At 34.6% G+C, this 23,338-nt stretch overlaps 2 protein-coding genes across 3 annotated transcripts in view; both read right to left on the minus strand.

Annotated features, from left to right (window-relative positions):
* The window catches only part of LOC113508895 (zinc finger protein 37-like), a 28,255-nt gene extending 23,587 nt beyond the window's left edge, over positions 1-4,668 (minus strand). For both annotated transcript variants that reach the window (XM_026892064.1, XM_026892063.1), the window contains exon 1: positions 4,575-4,668. The gene's annotated coding sequence lies outside the window, so the exon portion shown is untranslated. The remainder of the gene's footprint in view (positions 1-4,574) is intronic.
* Positions 4,669-12,070: 7,402 nt separating this feature from the next.
* On the minus strand, positions 12,071-15,671 carry LOC113508897 (ras-related protein Rab-24-like). Its single transcript, XM_026892065.1, has 5 exons — positions 15,298-15,671; positions 14,859-14,947; positions 14,223-14,349; positions 12,923-13,070; positions 12,071-12,293 (listed from the first exon to the last, which is right to left on the minus strand). The coding sequence occupies exons 1-5, from the start codon at positions 15,409-15,411 to the stop codon at positions 12,157-12,159; spliced, it is 615 nt and encodes a 204-aa protein (XP_026747866.1). The 5' UTR covers positions 15,412-15,671; the 3' UTR covers positions 12,071-12,156.
* Between the last annotated feature and the right edge of the window lie 7,667 nt (positions 15,672-23,338).

Below are 23,338 nucleotides of genomic sequence, written 5' to 3' on the forward strand. Positions count from 1 at the left end.
CCGGGATCCGCATGAACATTCACTCCCTCGGGAGAGGAAATGGGTAGTGTCGGACTCTTACTGGCTAAACTTGAACCGCCGTGCTACGTCATCCGCGTTTTGGTATCGGTGTATGGCAATACGTTGTAGTTTTTTCATGTATTCGTTGTAGCCTACCCCTAGGTAATCATATCGATAAGAAATCGATTTCTGTTTCATTTGGACTGAGATCGTTTTGATACTCTGAACACGACGGCAGTGTCAATGGGGATGATGACAAATTATTTTTCTTTCAGTATCCCTTTTGTATTCATTCATCTATCTATACTACTAATATATAAAGCTGAAGAGTTTGTTTGTTTGTTTGTTTGAACGCGCTAATCTCAGGAGCTACTGGTCCTAATTGAAAAATTATTTTTGTGTTGAATAGACCATTCATCGAGGAAGGCTTTAGGCTGTAAACCATCACGCTGCGACTAATAGGAGTGAAGATACAATTGATAATGTGAAAAAAACAGGGCAAGTAAAAATCATAACTTATATCTTCTACCCACGGGGACGAAGTCGCGGGCAACTGCTAGTCTTTAATATCGCAAACGTTAATTTACCAACAGTGAATTTAACATACGCGAATCGTCACAATTATGTATATCATTTTCAAAATCACACACAAACCTCTACTAAACTTTAGGGTTAAAAAAATCAAAATCTTGTCCTACGACCCTAAAGTTCTTTTCCGAGATCAAAGGATGCCTTATATCTTCAAGACTCTATTTCTACAATAATAAATAATAATAATAATAAATAAATGCGGACAAAATCACATACATTGTTCTGAACCCAAAGTAAGTTGCTAAAGCGAAACGTTGTTACAACGAAATACTTCCCCTTTATATTTAAGGGTAGAATTTTAGTGGTTTCTTTAACAGGTGTTATTAGTTTTGGGGTGGCCTTTCTATTCACTATTGTTACTCTTTTTACAATAACACCTGTGTCAAATTTGTATGTCATTGACGACCTCCGTGGTCGAGTGGCGTACGCACCGGTTTCAATGTGTCGCTAGCTCTGAGGTCCCGGGATCGATCCCCGGTCGGGCCAATGTAAAAACTCTCATTTCTACATTGCCTCGGGTCTGGGTGTTTGTGGTACCTTCGTTGTATCTGAATTCCATAACACAAGTGCTATAGCAACTTACTTTGGGTTCAGAACAATGTATGTGATGTTGTCCGCATTTATTTATTTAATGTTTCTGAATTCAGAAACTTGATTTTTGGTTTAACTTCAGCGCATAAGGATGGTACCATGCTGGTTCAGGTTTAGACATTAGGCAAGAGCAAAAAGAAATGGTTCTTTGTCTAAATTAACTTTAAGATATCCAATATTGAATGAGTCTTTCAAGACATTTGTATAATAATGATCTAAGTGCCCTTGACCACATAATGATGGTTTAAAATGACCTTAATAATAATTTCTCAACATTCATCTTCAATATGATTTGAATGCAGTAAGATTAATTTTTATAATTAACTTATATTGTCCTGTTTTTGTGAATGTAAAGTAAATCAAAACAGTGCACTAACCAAACCCATACTAAAAACATCATTCAATTTGTTCAAGCAATTTAGGAGTTCAGTGACATTATTCTGCCACACTAAAGAATTATCTCACTGTATCACAAACATTCAAGTCACATGCACAAGACACCCAGACTCAGGACAAGCATTAATGGACGACACTAATGCTTGTGGACATCGAACCGGCGACATGCAGCACTCAGTGGGCTTGGTGTGGTGACCTCAACAACTCGGCTAAATATTGGCACTTAAGGACGGATAATTAAATGTATGTATGTTTTATACTTTTTCAATTTTATTCTCATTATATTCTTACTAAGAAGATCAAGGCTATCCCTGTATTTACGGTGAAAACACTGCCTTATTGTATATAAACAGGAGCTCATAAGATTCCACAGATGGTATCTATACTAATATATAATCTATACTAATATATAATCTATACTAATATATAAAGCTGAAGAGTTTGTTTGTTTGTTTGTTTGAACGCGCTAATCTCAGGAACTACTGGTCCAAATTGAAAAATTCTTTTTGTGTTAAATAGACCATTCATCGAGGAAGGCTTCAGGCTATAAACCATCACGCTGCGACTAATAGTAGAGAAGATACAATGGAAAATGTGAAAAAAAACAGGGCAGGTATAAATCATAACTTATATCTTCTACCCACGGGGACAAAGTCGCGGGCAACAGCTAGTATAATATAAACTCCACAACTTACTCAACGCCATCTAGTCTCAAAATGAGTAAAGCTTGTATTATGAGTACTAGACAAATGATAAACATACTTATATATATCTAAATACATACATAATATAGATAAATTACACCCAGATACGGAACAAATGATTGTGTTCATCACACATGTTAGTGCTTGATGGGAATCAAACCCACAACCTCTGGTATAGCAGTAAGTTGGACTAACCAATAAACAAATAGGTATTAGACATTTTTTACATCAATATCTCTTTATGCAAAAGACTGAATGGTTTTTCAAAACCGATGGACATTACAGTTTTTCAGTTAAAATACAAAATTATTGAAACAGTATTGATACATAAAACAAAATGTTTTTAAATGACACTGTTTTTAGACATGTTTTGACTTATTGTAAAGTTATTGACCATTGGAAGGTGAAACTAATAAGAATTTTAAAAACTTAACTCTTAGTAATAAAAACATCAATTCAATGCAAAATTGGTCATCTTCTCACCCATCACATTTATGACCTCACCAATGGTTGCTTAACCTAGATTCTTCCTTTTTTTTGTTTTATTTCAAATGTCTAGCTATTATGTTTTACAAGGTTGATACAGGTGACAGACAGACAAAGGAACAGGGGCTGCAAATTTTTTCTAGGCTCTTGTTTTAACCGGTATTTAGAGACCTGTGATATTATTAGTTTTTAATTAATATTTTTAGACATGTTTATTGTGACCAATGTCATATACACAAACTGGGTGGCTTGTACCACAACCACTGACCAGAAGTAAATAAATAAATAAATGCGGACAACATCACATACATTGTTCTGAACCCAAAGTAAGTTGCTAAAGCACTTGTGTTATCGAATTCAGATACAACGAAGGTACCACAAACACCCAGACCCGAGACAATGTACAAATGTGAATTTTTACATTGACCCGACCGGGGATCGAACCCGGGACCTCAGAGCTAGCGACACCTTGAAACCGGTGCGTACGCCACTCGACCACGGAGGTCGTCAATGTAGTAGAAGGAGGCTGAGACGGATTATGTACTTAACAATACATACTGGCAGGATGATGCAGGCCGAGATAGACTGTTGACTCGACAATAAAACGACACACAACAAAATCAAAAAACCAAAGCTAGAATGTAAAGTACCAACAATTCAAATATAAGAATTTAAAAAAGACTAATTTAATATAAACTAGTATCAAACACCCTTAAGTACATCCTCTATGGCTAGACTGACAGCTTCCCAAAGCCACCCGACGCACAATGGGCCGACTTGGAGCCTACGTGCGGAAAAAGGAGCCCATCACCAGTAACCAGTACATCCTCTAGTAGTTTAAATAGTATAACTTAGAAGAAGGAATGTCGCAATAAACTCCACAATATAGCCCGCTGTTACTTGTTCACAATCCAAAACAAAATAATTATATAAAACAGTTAAAAATGGTGTTAATAAAGGAAGTTCTATGCCCAGCAGTGGGTTATACAGGGTAGGAGTTGATGATGATTATTTATATATAATAAATCCTATTTGAATATCCGTCTGAGTGTATTAAGTCAGTGACCTCATTGCATTCTGACTCAAGATGATTTGTCTCGTTTAATATTTCTGATATAGCATTGTATTGCGAAGAAGTTTTTATTATAAAGATTGATAATTCAGTAACTACGAATGATGTAGACAGCCTTTATAGGACCAATAATGTTTGTTGTATATGTTATAACCATTAAAATGTAGGGACAACATACCAACAACCAGAATTATGGTTAAGACTAGAATTATAGTAAAAACCAGTCATTCATATCTCAATTGGTTTAAATAACTTTAAAAGATTAATAACATTCAAGTTATAAACAAATCATGACCAAAATTAACCAGAACTTATGACCTATTGTACAATAAGGTTGCATAAACACAATACTCCTTGGACAGGCAGAACAAGACAGGTTGTTAGCCTATTGACAACACCTGTTTAAAAAAAAAACAGGTTTCAAAATATTGATTTGTTTTTTTTTCACTAGGTGATGGTTGAAACTACTTGAAATGTTATATTTACAGGTTCCAATGAGATTACTAAGTTAGATTTTCCTCTGCATGTCAACTAGCTAGCCGTAAAACTCATATTTTATTATGATAAATATTACTACAACAAAAATGTAATTATAGATTATGAGTTTTTACGAAATTAGTTTACAGAAACGCAAACCAATCACATTTCAGTAGATTTATCTCGATAGACACCATAGAAATGGTAATTAAATGCTTATCAATACTTCTAAATTTACTTAGGGCAAATTCTCTTACCTTACTGACGAAACACCATGATAAAACACAAAAACACTTAAATAAACCACTTTTTTACACTTAAAACTTACGATATAACAATAATAATTATATTTCCACACAATAAAAACTTAATATAACAACAAAAAAGGCGTAAATTGTAAAATAAAGTTCTCAAACTAAAATAAGTACAATCAATTTTTCTTCTGCCCAAGTACTGGTGTCGAGGCAGGCGGAAATATACAAGAAATCAACGTTTTCAACCCTTTTTTTTTAACGTTACTACATCTTTGTCGTATTAGAATGCTTTTAAAACTGATTACAAAAGTTTTCAACGTAGATTATCGAAGATATAAACAAAATTCACGGCGTATTTTATAAGCGCTAGACGTCCATTTCATTACAAGTAGTAACGCTACTGCCTACAAGAAGAATTGAGATAGCGAATGTATTTTTTTTGTGGCAACATTCTGTATTACTTGACCAGATAATGTTGTGACGTGCTCACGTCGAATGTTTGGTCCGAATCGCATTGTGGGTTTCTTTTAATTAAACATTAATTTGTATTTTGCTTTGTTGTTCTGAATAAATAAAATATACAAACAGAATTTGACTATTATTTTCATTAATTCATTAATTGTAGGATTTATAAACGATGGCAAGAAAGAACCGATGATAGCCCCGTTTTTGTTAATGTTTTTATTGAATTTGAACATGCACTTTTGTTTGACTTGACGATTTAGATTAAATTTTAATATAAATTACGGTCACGTACTGCTGAATACGCAAATATTCCGTACATTTATTACTCAAAGAGTTTGCATAATCAAATCTATGCGCTTCAGTTTGACTAGCATGATACAATTCGGACCTATTTGACGTTTCTTTAAATGTTAAATTCAGCCACGAAATCTACTTAATTTATCCGACCTATGTTCAAAATGAACAAAATCTGAAATAAAACCTCAAAATTAATGAAATATACCTTAAAATTTATAAAGATTTTTTATGTATCGTTTTTTGAAATTGCATGTTAAATAATTGACTTTGATATTATTAGCTTTTGTTGATTAACAAGCAACATTTAAGGGTGTGGGGCGAGAAGAGAGACAGTACGAAATAGCGATAGTTATAGGTAGGTCGAGCGTCGAGTTGGCATTGTAATAAACTACTTGACGTGTTTATCGTTGGCCGCGTTATCAGGCTCTTTGTGCGGTTTCACCTTGTTACGGTCGCCTTTCAACTAGTTATATTTTAACGTTTTCTTTCTTATTATTTTTATTTACAGCATTATCCACTAATACCTTCGCGCACAATTTTTTTTAATTATTTATTTTATCTGTGATTTTTTTTTATTTGTGTTGTCTTAGTTGGGAATATTGTATTTTTATTACGTAAATAAGTAAATGTGTGACTAATAATTATGTTTGCCGCTGTTCTTTATTATTAATTTTCACTGCATTTACGGACAGTACAATCACTTTGTGAATATATAGATCTTTATAATAAAGTTTATAGCATTGTCCATCATAGCATGCCTAGGCTGAACTATAATTTAATTATATTATTAACTTCTACGCCGTAATTCCTCGCTTTGTTTGGAATACACTCATTTGTTTACACGACCTCCTTGCAAGCAGACTACATACAAACTTTCAATAGATAGGCGGCCTTGGTCAAAATAAGTAGCGTTTAGAAAAAAATACTGCCTTGAACAATTTAGTGTTTTTGTAAAATATTTCTTATTTTCGCCTTTTTGACAAACATGTTTTTGTAATATCGGCATTTGAAGAGTGATTAAAAGATATTTTCGTAGCCATTACATTTCATATTGTTATCAAATAGATAAGTAGCATCGATTAGTTTGTTGACCTAAAGATTCGAACAAAAATCAATACTGTACAAAGGGGCGGGGCTAGTGATATGAGGGAGACAACAAGTGTTCGAAATTCAAAATCCTTTGTGATTACAATATGGCTGAACTGTATTATTGGTTTGTTTAAGCCATTGTCTTAGTTTTTAATTACGTGATTACTTAATTGTAAGCTTTATTAGTTAAGTGTACTTAAATCTTTTCAGTATGTCATAGAGTAATTTTTACATTAATGAAAATATGAAAATAAAACCAAGGTTCGTTAAATAAATGTTTTATTTTACTCTCTGAATCATAAATTAAAATCCAAACCTATTTACACCCTAAAATTAAAACAAAATTATCAATATCAAAATCAGAATAAAATGATCGACAAAGTTTTATGAATAACCCAAAAACGAAGTTCAAGAAATCAAAATTTAATTGAATTCAAAAACAAAAATCTTATTTGGCTGAATGAAACATCTACCCTTAACAAAAAAAACCTGCCGCATGATACGGGGCGTTCACTTGTTATCAAATGTCAAAAGGACAATGAACTCTTGTCTGCAACGGGTGTCTAGAATTTACGGCGGCCATTTTAATAACAAAAATGGTTGTGATTTTTGGCGCGTTTACTTAGAATGTACTTTATTGTAATCTATATCTATACTTCTATACTAATATATAAAGCTGAAGAGTTTGTTTGTTTAAACGCGCTAATCTCAGGAACTACTGGTTCGAATTGAAAAATTATTTTCGTGTTGAATAGACCATTTATCAAGGAAGGCTATAGGCTATATAATAACATCACGCTGCGACTAAAAGGAGCGAAGATACAATGGAAAATGTGGAAAAAACGGGGAAAATTCTAACCACGTGGACGAAGTCGCGGGCAATAGCTAGTATGTGATATAAATATTCAGATTCTTATTTACTATAACTAAATTATTTTATTGTATGGAGCATCAATTAAAGTCTTACTTTGCAAAGAGCGCCGCTAATTAGATATCAAGTTCTTTTATTATTTTATCCGGGGAGAAACGCTGATGTCTTCTACCCACGTCGAGGGCACGGCGTGGGGATATGTCGGACTCCCACCCACTAACAACACCCCGGGACCTTTCTACTGCCTGAGCCAGACACACGGGATCACTCGCGCTTGCTCAGCACGACTCAGGTTGAAGTCACTTGCTAATAAAAAATATATTAATAGATTTAAAATAAATCTAAAATCTCTTGTTTTTAACTGTCACTCCATTCAAACTTTATCAAAATCAGTCCAGCCGTTTTTATAGTTGTAAATTGCATTGTCATCGGGTTTGAAGTTACCCTGAATATTCCAGCTTGCTAGCTCATCGGGAACTGCCTCAAAATTGATTTGCAAAAATCCTACCGGAACGACAAACAAACAAGAAAAGTGAGTGTATAAAATACGTGGAAAAAAAGCTCAGACAGACGGACAGAAGCGAAGCCTTTGAAATTGGACACTTTTGCTACGAAACCCTAAAGACAACATGACTCTACAAGAAATTATTTTTAAGTTCAGCTTTAATTTTTATACTAACACTAGCTGTTGCCCGCGACTTCGTCCGCGTGGTTAAAAGATGTAAGTTAGGAATTTTTGAACGGAAGCCCTCGAAGATTAATAATTTTACCTGTTTTTTCTACATTTTCCGTCGTATAGTCGCTGTGTGATGCTATATACATATAGCCTAAAACCTTCCTCGATGGTCTATTCAACACCGAAATAATTTTTGAAATTTTTCAATTTGAACCATTGGTTCCTGACATTAGCGCGTTCAAACAATCAAACAAACTCTTCCGCTTTAGTAAAGAAGTATCGATATAGATTTTGATAAGAAGACAAATCAAGATTATTTTCCTTTTTCAGTACACAAACGAATTAACACCTAGTAACGCCTACAGCCCCCTTTTAACTTTTTATTGGTGTTGACAATGGCAAACACCAATAAAAGTTACGCTTTTGTCTACAGCCAATTATCGTAACTAATTTGCTAAGTAATCGCAATTTATTAATAGATAGTAGAAACAATTAGCAAATGAAAAGCAAGCAGTAATGTAATTGATTTATATATATATTGTAAACGGTAATTATCTAATTGAGTGTCATTTAACTATTTATCTAAGGACCGGTTTTTTCAATTGCCAGATAACTTTTATTCGATGAATATATTTGACGTTTTGACAGCTTTTGTATAGAAAATATGTCAAACGGCCATATTTATTCCTCAGATAAAAGTTATCTGACGATTGAAAAATCGGGCCTAAGTAGTATTAATATTATATTACTAGTATTTGGTTACGGCACATGGATGGATGTCAGTTATAGCTGCCAAAACATTACTCTCTTTTATCAAAGTGTTGTATTATACACAGTCCTATGTGTATAATACAAGGCTTTAGCTACCTCTCTATCAAATTTCATCGACATCGGTTCAGCTGTTCGGGCGCGATGGTGACAAACTAACACACACGTGATTGGATACCAGCTGAAATGCGCCCAATTCGTTGTGTTTTCGTTTCATAACTTTTTATAATATTATATTTTAAGAACACATTATAATAATTAATAAAATAAGCATTTATATTTCCCACTGCTGGGCATTCTGTGCCCAGCACTTAAATGAATACTATTAAATTAATTTGAAAACAATGCGATTAACAACTATAAAAACGGCGGGACCGATTTTGACTGGAGTGACAAAAAAACGTGGGTTCTTAGATATTTTAAATGTATTAATTATTATTATACTAGATCTAAGCTTTCAGCTATACATCCAAACCAAATTTCACCAAAATGTATCTCGTCTTTTGTGCCTTATACTTACCCGACTACGCCAGAAAGAAGGTAAGATCTATGTAGCCACAATAACATTATACAAATGCGGAAACTGTAGAAAAAGCTAGCGATAAAATAAAACATTAAAATCACTTTCGGGAAATCATATAATAAAAAATAAAATAAAATATAAATGCGGACAACATCACATACATTGTTCTGAACCCAAAGTAAGTTGCTAAAGCACTTGTGTTATGGAATTCAGATACAACGAAGGTACCACAAACACCCAGACCCGAGACAATGTAGAAATAAGAATTCTTACATTGACCCGACCGGGGATCGAACCCGGGACCTCAGAGCTAGCGACACCTTGAAACCGGTGCTTACGCCACTCGACCACGGAGGTCGTCATAATAAAACATATCTTTGAAATATAAAGGTTTTATTTATCTTAGAAAACTATATTTCATATTTACATGGAAAATAATTTTTACGATTTTTTCTTATAATTAGCAGACCTACAAAAGCAAAATTTACACAATAAGGAGCTTATTTGACAAACAAATTTAATAAGTTTCGATTGAGCGATTTCAATTTAGCTTGTCTTGTATTGAAGGTGAATTATGTCTTCGGAAAGCACGTTAAATTGTGGGTCCCGGCTGTTATTCCTACATCTTTGACAGTCGTTACAGGTAGTCAGAAGCTTGAAAGTCTGACAACCAGTCTAAGTAAGGGGTATCGTGTTGCCCAGGTAACTGTGTTGAGGAGGTCAGATAGGCAGTCGCTCCTTGTAAAACACTGGTACTTAGCTGAAACCGGTTAGACTGGAAGCCGACCCCAACATAGTTGGGAAAAGGCTAGGATCATGTTTTTAGACACGTTTAATATAAATCCGTTGAGCCATTTAAAAGAGTTTTACTGTCAGATTTTCTTAATTTTTTAGTTTATCAAGTAACATATGAACGCCGCATACCCAACAAAGCTTAGGAAACTTTTAAAATAAGCCAAATCGGTCCAGCCGATGCCCTTACTAAGACAAATTTTATTATTATACATTTTTATTTTACTTATAATATTTTAAATATAAAAGCTAGCATTTCTATGAAATATTAAAATTTATTTATTACTATATCTAAATATTTCTTAGGTATTGTGACAATAATAGTCTTTTGTTCAGGTTTCTTAATACTTATCATATTTCCTTATAGTTAACTTTAGCGAGGATAATAATTCTTATTAAATAATGCAACGGTTTACTCAAGCGTATTTAACGGGATCCCCCGACTAGTTCTATTTCAAAAAACGATTTTCGCATTGAGAAATTTAATCCTTGTGTCTTGAATTTCACAAACATACAAATCACATGCACAAGACACCCAGACTCAGGACAAGCATTCGTGGATCACACAAATGCTTGTCCTACTATGGGTTTGGCGTGGTGACCTCAACCACTCGGCTATCCGAGCAGTTTTTGACCCAAACGGAGTCAGTTCGATTCTGCTGCCGTCAGCTCATGATTAAGGACTTCGGTTGGGTCCGAAACTAGTCGGGCGATCCCGATACATACGCGTGAGTAAACAGTTATTAAATACATAATTACAGGCTGTGATTTTATTCACCATTGGCAGTAAAACCATATTTAAATATATTTTATACAATGGATATTATTATTAATTATATTTATATCTAATAAATTAATTATCTTTCTTATAAGCTGCATTTATACATATAGTTAAGATACTATTGCTGAAAAAGAAATAAAACATATTTTGTTTATTCTATCCCATTTTAAAGGAGAATTATTTCACAGATAAAAAAATATTAAAAAAAGACAAGTTTGAAATTATCTATTAAGTTATGCTTATTTATAAGCCGATTTATTATTAAATAAAAATAATTAATTTTAAAGCCTCATCTAGCGAATTTAAAATGGCTGTCTTTTATCAATTTATCACACAAGCAACGCATTACAGTTTTCCTTGCCTTTCTACCTACCAACTACCATAACAAGTAAATTATTTAATAATAAAACTAATTGAGACGCGTGGTTTCGCCTTATTACTTTTTTTCTTTAAGCTATAACCGCATAAGTGAATCGATCACAGGTTAAGCTACGCTTGACGCGGTTGGTGTGTACCATCTTTGTCTTAACGAGTTTCTCCGTGTTTGGAAGGCACGTTATATTGTGGATCCCGGCTGTTATTCATACATCTTGTACAGTCGTTACAAGTAGTCTGACAACCAGTCTAACCAAGGGGTGTCGTGTTGCGTAGTTAGCTGGGTTGAGGAGGTCAGATAGGCAGTCGCTCCTTGTAAAACACTGGTACTTAGCTGCATCCGGTTAGACTGGAAGTCGACACCAACATAGTTGGGAAAAGGCTAGGCCGATGATGAAGATATTATTTTTATGAACCTAAATTGTCTCACAGACTTTTGGCTTATTAGGGTTCTGTATCAAAAGGTTATATGAAAACCGTGTGTGGGGAGCTAGTACCGCATAGCAAAATACCTATCAGGGCCGAATTTTAATTCGCTAGATAACTTTTATTTAACGAATATGTTTGACGTTTTGACAGCTTTTGTATAGAAAATATGTGAAACGGCCATATTTATTCCTCGGATACAAATTAACTGATGATTGAAAAATCGGCCCTTATAAATATTAAAATTGTAGAACTATTATTTACTGGCCTGTTGATCTAGTGGTTAGTCACCCTGACTGCTATACCAGAAATCGTCGGTTCGATTCCCACCCAGGACAAATGTTTGTGTGATGAGCACGATTGTCTGTCTGGGTGTAATTTATCTATAAGTGTGTTTATCAGTCGTCCAGTACTCATAATACAAGCTTCGCTTAGTTTGAGACTAGACGGCGTTGTGTGAACGTTGTGGAATATTATTATTATTATCACTTATCTATAAAAATCTTTTGATGTATCTTCTGTTCAACAGAAACAGTACTGTTTGCTTCTCGCTCTGTATGCCTCTTCTTCTTTCTGTATCTGTAGCCTCATGACTTCCACGTTTTTCATAATTTCGACATCAGCTGCGCAATCGTCTACTATCTTTTGGAATAGTTCATCTGTAAGAAGAAAGTATATTCTTTTATAATTATTTCGAAAGGAAGGAAGAAACTTTATAAGATAGGGAATGGTAGTCATTTATGAACGTTTTTAGAGTTTCCGAGGGTAAAAACGGAACCTTAACTACTAAGGTTTGTGTACCTCATGAACTGTTAAAGTTTGACAATTGAAAGAGATTTTTCTGTTGCTTTAACAACAAATAAAAATACAGAGTTAAGCTACAGTTGGTACGGTAGTAAAAACGGTTTTAAACTATTGATTTTTTAAATTTATAAGTTTTGAACGGAATTCTCAGTATCGCAAGTCCGACTCGCACTTTTTTTGAAAGAAGTGTCATATTTTCATTTAGTTTTTATACTTTTTATGTACGGACTAGCTATTACGCGCGACTTTACCCGCGTGGTTATAAAGCATGTTATAAATTGGATTAACAGTGTTATATTGCACGCTCTCTCAACTTTTGCAAAAAAAAATATCATAACTTTTCCGCTTCTAACCGCTTTCTTTAACAAACAGGCTATATCACACAAAATTAAATCTCCATATCGATATAGCAGTTGTTGAGATAATCGCATCCAAACACCCAAACCTAGCTTTATAATAATCCTATAGATTTGTTGTCACTTACCGACATTCTCGCCTGTCTTGCTACTTGTGAAGAAGTGCCCGCTCAGCCCCTGCGCGTACGTCGCCACAAGATCCTCGTCAACCGCTCGGGTGATATGACCGGAGTCCAGAAGATCCTTCTTTGTACCACATAGGTACACTTTGCAGTTCTGGAAGAGATATATTTTATTTAAAGCGACTTAAACCTTGCGTCGCGGGGTGTTTCACCAACATTCAAGTCACATACACCCAGACTCAAGGCAATACGTCGTGCTCAGTGGGTTTTGGCGTTGTGTCCTCAACTTGTGACCTCGTCACAAGTTTTGGATTCAATAATACGGGAGACGTTTAAGAAATAAACAAAGAAACGCTACGGGTTACACCCCGGGAGTGCCGGCAGAAGTGAAAACTTGAATATTAACGTTGTGCATTTTTGATGTTCTGGAATGGTTAGAGAATAATTTCGCACGAATTGTTTTAATTATCACTATTAAATTACTATCATTTATGTGGTACAATATAATACTTATTTATTTCGCTATCGAAAGCTACAATTCGCGTTAAAGAAGTTATGGTACAATTCGCGTTAAAGAAGTTATGGATCTGGTCACGTGTCCTGACGCGAGTTTTACAGTTTTTACTCATTACAAAAAAAGTATACAACGCCGCTGAGGAAGTTTTCAGTTCAAAAATCGTTAAAATTTCATCCCGTATTCGCGATTAATCTATTCTGCCTTTTTGCGGGAAGTCCAATAATCATAGGACTATGAGTAAGACGCCTATTATAATACTAAGTGAGCAATAACAATGGAATTTATAATATTACGTAGTAAACATATAGATCCTTTGTAATCAGGTCTAGCATTTAAACTTGACCCACTTTTAACTAAGAGGAACTAATTTATATTCTAAATAGATGAGTTGTGTTTAATCAAAGAACAATTTATCAACCTTTTTATTTTTTGGTTTGGCAGGGGAATCCTCATGGACACCCAATCCTTCGGAGAAGGAACGGGTAGTGTATTTACGTATACCACAACCATTCACGCATCCCACACCCATTCACGCGAAACCCAACTATTCACGCATCCCACAACTATTCACGCGAAACTCAACTATTCACGCAGAAGTCAACTATTCACGCATCCCACAACCGTTCACGCAACCCACAACTATTCACGCATCCCACACCCACTCACGCTAAACTCAACAATTCACGCACCCCGCACCCATTCACGCGAAACTCAACTATTCACACACAACGCAGTATTCTCCTCTACTTTTCCATTTCCTTCTATTCTTGTACATCGACTCCTGCTCACCTCCTCAACACATCGTAGCTCCTGCAGCCAGTGCCGTAGTCTAGTCCAGGAGTGAGTGGACGAAGGTTCATAGCATATGATGGCCGCGTGGGCTCCTCTATAATATATCTTGGTTAGGGAGTCATATCTGTAATGAAATAAAGTGTTAATTAATTTACTTATGGTAAGTTGAAGTCATGAGGGACACACAATTCGATTGTATAGGAAAGGCGAGTGGTTGAGGTCACCATGCTAAAGCCGATGAGCGCGACGTGTCGCGGATTAAATCTCTGCGTAGGACTAGATTTGTGTCGTCAACAAATCCTTAAAGCGGGAGTAGGTTAGTGATTCTACAATTAAATTATCTGCTGGTCTGTAGTAAAAACAGTTAAACAAGGTTATGTTGAATAAAAAACAAGTTTCTAGATTGTCATTTGTGTTGGACTCCAAAGTACTTGAAAGGACAATTTAAACAAATCTAAACTCGATGGTATTGCTTAGCTGAGCTCCTATGACCAGCACAACTCAATATATATCTGCTGTCAACATTTCAGTTCAATCAGAGATCATGAAGTGGATCAAATTCAACTTGTAAGATTTGTCACAGACTAACAATGGGACTGATAAAACCAAATAAAAGATTGTCTAAAAACATACCGTTCACTGCCAGCTGTATCCCAGATGCCAATGTTGAAGTCTTTGCCATTTGATTGCATAGTTTTCGCACAAAATGCTGCCCCCACTGTCTGTTACACAAAGAAATACATTTTAGGGTATTTAAAATGTAATTCTACCCTAACTTTTTACCTCACAATTTTTTTTATTGTTCTTAAAATTTACTTTTAATGTTTCTGCTGAAAATTAGGGTAGGGATATAAATTAACTGTACAGGATCTAGATAACATAATTATCAGTTCATACATATTTCAATAATAAATTTGGTTTTTAATGATAAAATTTTTAGTTGTCTAGAACTTTATAATTATGCTCACAATAACGCTAAGGTAGATAATCATTCAGCCAGACAACGGAAGAATGGAATAATAACCAAGGACAGGTTACGGTTGAGATAATAATTTTAAACAAAAAAACTTACATTCTGATAAGGAATATCTGCATTAAACCTGCAATGAACAAATCTGAGAACCAAACTTGTCTTCCCGACATGTTCACTGCCTAACAACACTACTTTGAAATCACATCTACTCATTTTAAAAAGTAATCACGCGACTTCTTTTTTAATTTGCAACGATCGTAAGTTTGGGAAAACCCCAGACATTCACATTAATTTTATTTAATTAAAAACTTATGCACTACGAGATAGCTTAGAGTTAAATTCTATTAAAAAATAGTTTTATGTTTAAAACTAATTAAATAGTACCAATTCAAGGCGATTCGTATTGACAATGAATTGCAAAGTGCAAACAATCATGTAAATATTTATCCGACGTTTTTTTTGCACTTGACAGTTGTTTATTATGACATTTGTGGATTCGTTCAGAACCCTTATTTCCTATGTCTGTTCTGCCATCAAGTATTTTTAAATGACCGGCGATTTTGCCGTACTTACTAATCGTGTATCTAAACTAATTTGAGTGATTGATAAGCGATAGTGGTCGAGATACATAACTTGTCTACAGCCCTTTGAAAGACCTTCAACGAATATTTATCTCACCTAGCATATTAAATCATGCAGGGCTTGAGGCCGTAGACAGATAAAACTAGTGAGTAGTAGTAGTTAGTTAGTAGAAAGCTAGTAGTTTCCTCTATGTACGGCTTGAGCGCAGTTAGTTATCAAACTCTATAACATGTCTGCACGCCTAGAAAGAGTTGGGATGGCTGGAAAACCTCTACATGAAACTGGTCAACCAAAGCAGCCACGCACCGAGTACACTTCCTGATGTTTCAAAGTTGCAGGCTACGCTCATTTCAAACCCTACTTACTTAATAAGACAATTTATTGAAGCTCATCAAAAATATTTTTGAACGCCATCTACCGATGACGAGCTACACTTATGACAATTTGTTTGTAATTAGTTTACCAGTTGCAATATAGATGTCGCTGTTACCGATCCTTCTAGCATCGTCAATAAGTTGTTTTGATTCAAATGATATTGCAATTAGTTATGATATAACCGACCACAATTTACATATAAATTACTTAAACCAGTTTATAATGGCCTCATAAATTTATAGATTTTGAAGTGGTTTGTGATTTCTTGATAGATTTTTTTTTAGAACTATTTTTAGAATAAAACATCTGTTGTTTGCTGGTTTTTAGTAAATTTATTAGCTTGTTCGTTTCTATGATAGCTTCTTTTTGTTTTATAGGTAATTTTCAAGAAGTATAACCGTTTTCTTACACCTTCTAACCACTCTGTTCCTTTTGCTATCTTACCCTATATCAGCAACTTTATTATATTAGAAATAGCCAGTGTAGTGTTTTAATACGCCTTGTGCCAAAATACCTACGTGGATTTTTACATTCTTATGCATAAAGAAGCATGTTCAAAACCAATACAAAGAAATACCTAGGTACTACTAATAAAATAAAAAAATAAGAATTAAAAAACCTTCAATGGTGAAAACTTTCAAGCCTACAACTTAATGGCTTAAATAGATATAGTTTTTCAGGAGTTCCGTTAAATTGTGGGCTGTCGTTACAGGTAGTCAGAAGTTAGAAAGTCTGACAACCAGTCTAACTGAGGGGTATCGTGTTGTCTGTAACTGGGTTGAGGATATCTGGTTAAGCTCAGGTACTTAGCTGAATACCCGACTAGAAGCCAACCCCAAGATAGTTGGGTAAAGGCTAGGATGATGATGAATTACAAAATTACATGCTGTGTTACATTAATAATACGCTTATGTTAAGATCACCCACATTAGTAGTTGACATAGTAATGCTTTTTCTAATATTTTTTCATTGCCTTTGCATTCTATGCCTCCTAATTAGTTATGGGTGACGATGTGTGGTACAACTTACAAGTTTTTATCAAAAGGAAACATTTATCTAAAACTGGGTATGACATACGGACTGACGGACAGCGGAGTCTTAGTAATGAGGTCACCAGAATTGAACTATTAAAAAGATTTAACAAAATCAAAATCGATGCTTCTGTTTTTGAGCTACGATATCACAGACCTAGACAACTATAAACGTAGCATAGTTTTTGCTTTGTTTGATAAATTATACTATCTGTTGCTCGCGGTTTTGCCCGCCTGGACGTTAATGATAACTGCAAAAACATTTCCATACCAAATTTCATAGAAATCGGTCCACCGGTTTGGGCCTGAAATCGAAACACTTTTTTAAAACGACTCCCGTAGTAAAGAATTTAATCTTTTGCATCGCGGGTTTCACAAACATTCAAGTCACATGCACAAGACACCCAGACTCAGGACAAGCATTCGTGGATCACACAAATGCTTGTCCTACGAGATTGAACTAACACGTCGCGCTCAGTGGGTTTGGCGTGGTGACCTGAACCACTCGGCTATCCGTGTAGTCTTTATAATCGTCTGTCGTCCTAATGTAAGTGTGATATATATTTATAAGAGTATAAAGGTTGATGATGATGTGTTAAAAGGATTCTAATCTATAAATAAATAAAATAAATAAATATTCGACAACTCTCACACAACGCCATCTAGTCTCAAACTAAGCAAAGCTTGTATTATGAGTACTAGACAACTGATAAACATACTTATATATTTCTATATACATACATAACATAGATAAATTACACCCAGACACAGAACAAATGATCGTGCTCATCACATAAACATGTGTCCTGGGTGGGAATCGAACCCACGACCTCCGGTATAGCAGTCAGGGTCACTAACCACTAGACCAACAGGTCCGTCGCGATTCCTGGAACCTGGGTAATACCTTGCTCCCTTGGGTTTTCACAGGATGATAAAGCAAGTTTCTGAAATAGGGAATATTATGAATCATAGCTGATCTACTTTTTATTAATAAAATGTGACTAATTAAAAAATTAATTAGTTGAAGATAACAAGTATGAATTAAGGCATGGCATATTATATGCTACGAGTAAGTGTTAGTTCGATCCCCGAGTAGGACAAGCATTTGTGTGACCCACGAATGCTTGTCCTGAGTCCAGGTGTCTTTGGAAAAGATTAGATTCGTTATTGCAGATTATCTGGTACGTAATTCAATGGTTAAATCGAATATTCTTTGAAAGCAACATGTCTGGTTGCAGAAGTTAAAAAACCAGCCTATTCATATCCCACTACTAGGGTTAAACCTTCCTGTATGGAAGGTTTGAGAATTGATCACCACGCTAGCTTACTGCGGGCGATATTCAGATTCCAATATTTGTAATCCAGGTTTCCTCACAATGTTTCTCTTCACAGTTTGTCAGCAGTGACACGGTATCGAATAAAAAGTATCGATACTGTACTCATGAGTAGTATCGATGAAAAAGTATCGTACTCGTAAAAGAATCAACACAAAAGTATCGATACCTCAAAGTATCGAGTTCTTTGCTCAGGCAGGGCCTTCCTACGCCATACGTTAGTTTGTCAATGTTAGTTAGTAAGTATCGTCTGTACTGTACCTTCATTCAGTAAGAGAAAATGAAAAAATAGCAAATGGTACATAAATATAAGATAAATAAAAACTATCTGTAAGTAATGCCCATTCCTCCTCTGTACAATCGCTCAAGAAAGGGAGTTTGTCGAGCCTTTTTGGCGACAGGCGGTTACGGGTTTTAGTAATTGTACTTCCAGCTACTCAACTTGTCAAAAGTACTTGCTGAGTAAAAATATCGAAAACAAAGTATCGAGTACAAAAGTATCGGTATCAAACAGAAACCTACTCGATACCATAAAGTATCGATACTTTTTTCATGTCCCTATTTGTCAGTGGAGTCTTAGAATAATTAAGAAAGTACACATATCTTTAGAAAAAGCCATATAGTTCTTTGGTTGCGTTAGAATTAAACCAGCACCTCATCCATAAAAATCTATGCATGGAACGGCAAGGCCAAAAAGAGGTTTATTCTGTTGTAATATAATAATCCCATTAAATATGCTACATTATTAATTTAAAATCATCTCTCTCATGTAGAATCCTTGTGTCTCGGGTTTCACAAACATTCAACACACATGCACAAGACACCCAGACTCAGGACAAGCATTCGTGGATCACACAAACGCTTGTCCTAATTTTAAACCAACCATTTTTGGATTACGCCAAACCTTTTTCGGGTTAATGCTAGATTCTTGACGAACCATGCAATCATTCATATGCTTATAAAGTAAGAGAACGTAGAAAAGAGATCGCTGCATCATTCTCCTTGCACCATCATCGTATCTGTGACGTGCGCACGCGCATGCCAGCCGCAGACTTGTCATTAATGACACCCAGTTTTCTAGGGTTGGCAGATCTAAGTTATATCTACTTAACTATTTTATTTATTCCGTCAGTAAGTAATAAGCAGTCACTAACTAAGTTTTAAATAGTTAAAATAATGAATTAATCATTGACCGCATACCAGTCTAACCGGTTTCAGCTAAGTACCAGTGTTTTACAAGGAGCGACTGCCTATCTGAACTCCTCAACCCAGTTAATTAGGCAACACGATACCCCTTGGTTAAAATAATGAATTCTAATTGATAAAGTGTTTTATTTTAAATGAAAAAAAGGTGATAAATTCAACGTAATGTCAAACAAGTTGATTAAAAAAAGAGATAGATGCTATAGTATCCAATTAATTCACAAAATAATATATGCATTTACATTTTGATTACAATGTCATTTAAACATATTATTAAAATCACGAAACAAATACATACTATACATGGCTCTGATTCAACGTTTGAGAACGTTGAATAACACACCATACAATCTAAAAAAAGAATTATTTAGATATTACAAGCAAACACATAAACTAGTTCATTCATAATTATCAATAACTAGCTGTTGCCCGCAGGCCCGCCCGTTACAAATCGAGTTAGATCCCAGAAGAACATTAAAATCGTGATAAACACTACTCTATCTGTGTACCTAGTTTCGTCTAAATCTGTTCAGTGGTTTTTGCGTGAAAGAGGAACAAACATCCATACATACAAACTTTCGCGTTTATAATATTAGTAGGATATTATATAGTATTTGACAGCCCTAATTGTAGTATCGAGTGCGTTGTATGTTTTAATACGAGTTCCTCAGACGTAGTTTGATATCCGTGCCGTCGACTCGTGCGATAAACAATAACGATTAAACGATTTAAACTAATAAACAAAAACAATAATAAGGTTTTAATACAAGTTTAATAATCTGTGCAACTATATTAAAGAAAAAAGTTAATCCGTTTAAAAAAAAAGACTTGTTCTAAAAGTGTTCTAAATTCAAACTTGACTTTTCATAAACGTGTCTCGTGTTCTTTTTTAAATTGTTTTTTTAAAGCTGTGTTTTGTTGGTTTTTTTTCTGGTTTTGTGATTATGTTTTTAAGACAAACTTAATTGAAAGGTTATTAAAATATTTTGTTTGCGTGTCTATGGTAAGTAATTGTGGGAATATTTATTCTTTTTTTTTATGATAATAACTCGTTTGTCTTTGTTTTTGTTCGCTTTGATGATGGAGGATTGTTTGTTTATGATTCATAATCAGAAAAAGTGTAAATTTTATACGTTGTTGGAGATCGAGAAATATGTTAAGTTTCTTAGTTTTTACCCGAAAACTAAAAGCCATAAAAGGATACTTAAATTTGAGATGTTCTTATATTATGTCTCTCGTAGTAGATACCTGTAATGACCTGGATTCCAAGTTTACAGCAATTATTTTGATAAAGATTGGCACCATTTTATAAAAAATATCTTGTTGTTTTAGAAATTTAATAATTATTTCCGGAAATATCGTTATAACGAATCAACATTTAAAGATAAACATAAACAATTATTTCAACTCAATAAAAATATACCTATTCTTAAATCGGGCCAGTAGTTTATGTGATTACCGCTTTCAAACAAACAAACTTCAGCTCTATAATATTACTATAGATAGTAAAGATACCTATACATCACCAAAGTGAGCTACCGTGGTGATCAATGCTTCATTATAAGATGGTTTCCAGAACCTCGATTCTGTTATTTATAATGGCCGATGAATGATAGCAATTAGATTAAACTAGCTGTTGCCTGCGACTTCGTCTGCGTGGTTAGAAGATATAAGTTACGAATTTTTCTTCGCTCCTATTAGTCGCAGCGTGATGATATGTAGCCTAAAACCTTCCTCGATGAATGGTCTATTCAACACAAAAATAATTTTTCAATTTGGACCAGTAGTTCCTGAAATTAGCGCGTTCAAACAAACAAACAAACAAACTCTTCAGCTTTATATATTAGTATAGAGTATAGATTTGAAATTATTCCTATTCTCTTAAGCATTTTGCCATCACAATAATTGGAAATTCATTGTATTGACCGTGTGTGTTCACAGCCTTACTGAATTTCCAATTATTGTGTCAGAAAAATGCTTAATGCTTAGAATAAAATGGATATTTCGAAATTAATCCAATTCCCATTCATTCATCGGCCGTTGTAAATAGCTGAATCGGGGTGTAAACCCGAGATGATTTGTCTAAGTATTAAGTTACTAGCTGTTGCCCGCGACTTCGTCCCCGTGGGTAGAAGATATAAGTTATGATTTAGACCGGCCCTGTTTATGCCACATTTTCCATTGTATCTTCGCTCATATTAGTCGCAGCGTAATGGTTTGTAGCCTAAATCCTTCCTCGATAAATGGTCTATTCAACACAAAAATAATTTTTCAATTTGGACCAGTAGTTCCTGATATTAGCGCGTTCAAACAAACAAACAAACTCTTCAGCTTTATATATTAGTATAGATATAGATTAACAATAGCTGAACTGTGACCCCAAACGTTTAAAATGTTTCAGAGTATCTTTAGTTCTATTGTTGCCTTATTCGGACGAATTTTATCTGATCTTAAAACTATATAATAGGTGTGGGTTTGTCCCAAAGTTGATAACAGTGATAATCAAGTGGTATGGTTAAAAAAGGACGTAAGTTCAATTCCAAGTGCGGAATCGAAATATCCGTATGCAAAAAGATTATCTCTTGTTAAAAACGGGTGTAGGAGAACATCGTGAGGACACTTGGGATTTTTTTAAGGGTTTGTAAAAGCATGTTAAACTTTAACACCAGGTTGTTCATCAATCATACGATAAAAAACCGATCAATAACAACATTTCCATTTTAATTCAACCACTCTATTACATTATCCCTTGTGTCTTGGGTTTCACAAACATTCAAGTCACATGCACAAGACACCCAGACTCAGGACAAGCATTCGTGGATCACACAAATGCTTTTCCTACGATGATCGAAACCACGATACGAAGGGAGAAGGAATAAGCGTGAGTCTTAGTCAGTAGAAGTCTGACACTCCCTTCCGCTCACCCAAAAGTGGAAGGAAGAAAATAATAGATTTAAAAAATCTAAATACTTACTAAATTTAAATGTCACTCCATCCAAATGTTGTCAAAATTGGTCCAGCGGTTTTATAGTTGTAAATTGCATTGTCATTGAGTTTGAAGCTACCCTGAAAATGTCAGCCTGCTAGCTTATCGGGAAGTGCCTCAAAATTGCGTTGCAAAAAATCCAACCGGAACGACAAACAAACAAGAAAGTGAGTGTATAAAAAAATTTAGAAAAATTGATAGGCCCAAATAACAGTCGCTCTGTTACATCCTGGTTTTCGGCTGTCTGACTGTCAATAAGGTTTCACAAAAGAGTTTTAATGTCGATAAAACTTGTTTATTTCCATAATATGACGCTGTTCGTCGGTCCGAAATAAATTTTGCACAATAACATCGTTTTGGAACCAGTAATTCATGAGTTATGGGACAACATACCTACCTATATCGTGTAACACTAACGAGTTTGTGATTTAGACTTTTTTCTTCTTTTTTTCTGTATTTAAATTTTGGGTTGAAATTTGATGTTGTTTTCTGGATTCTGTATCAGTGAATGTTAAGTTATTCAGAGGTATATATTTCTGTTTTAATAATTGTTTAACTCTAAAATATCCTACTAATATTATAAACGCGAAAGTTTGTAAATATGAATAGATGTTTGTTACTCTTTCACG

Source organism: Trichoplusia ni, chromosome 3 (genome assembly GCF_003590095.1).
Source record: "Trichoplusia ni isolate ovarian cell line Hi5 chromosome 3, tn1, whole genome shotgun sequence".
NCBI lineage: Eukaryota > Metazoa > Arthropoda > Insecta > Lepidoptera > Noctuidae > Trichoplusia > Trichoplusia ni.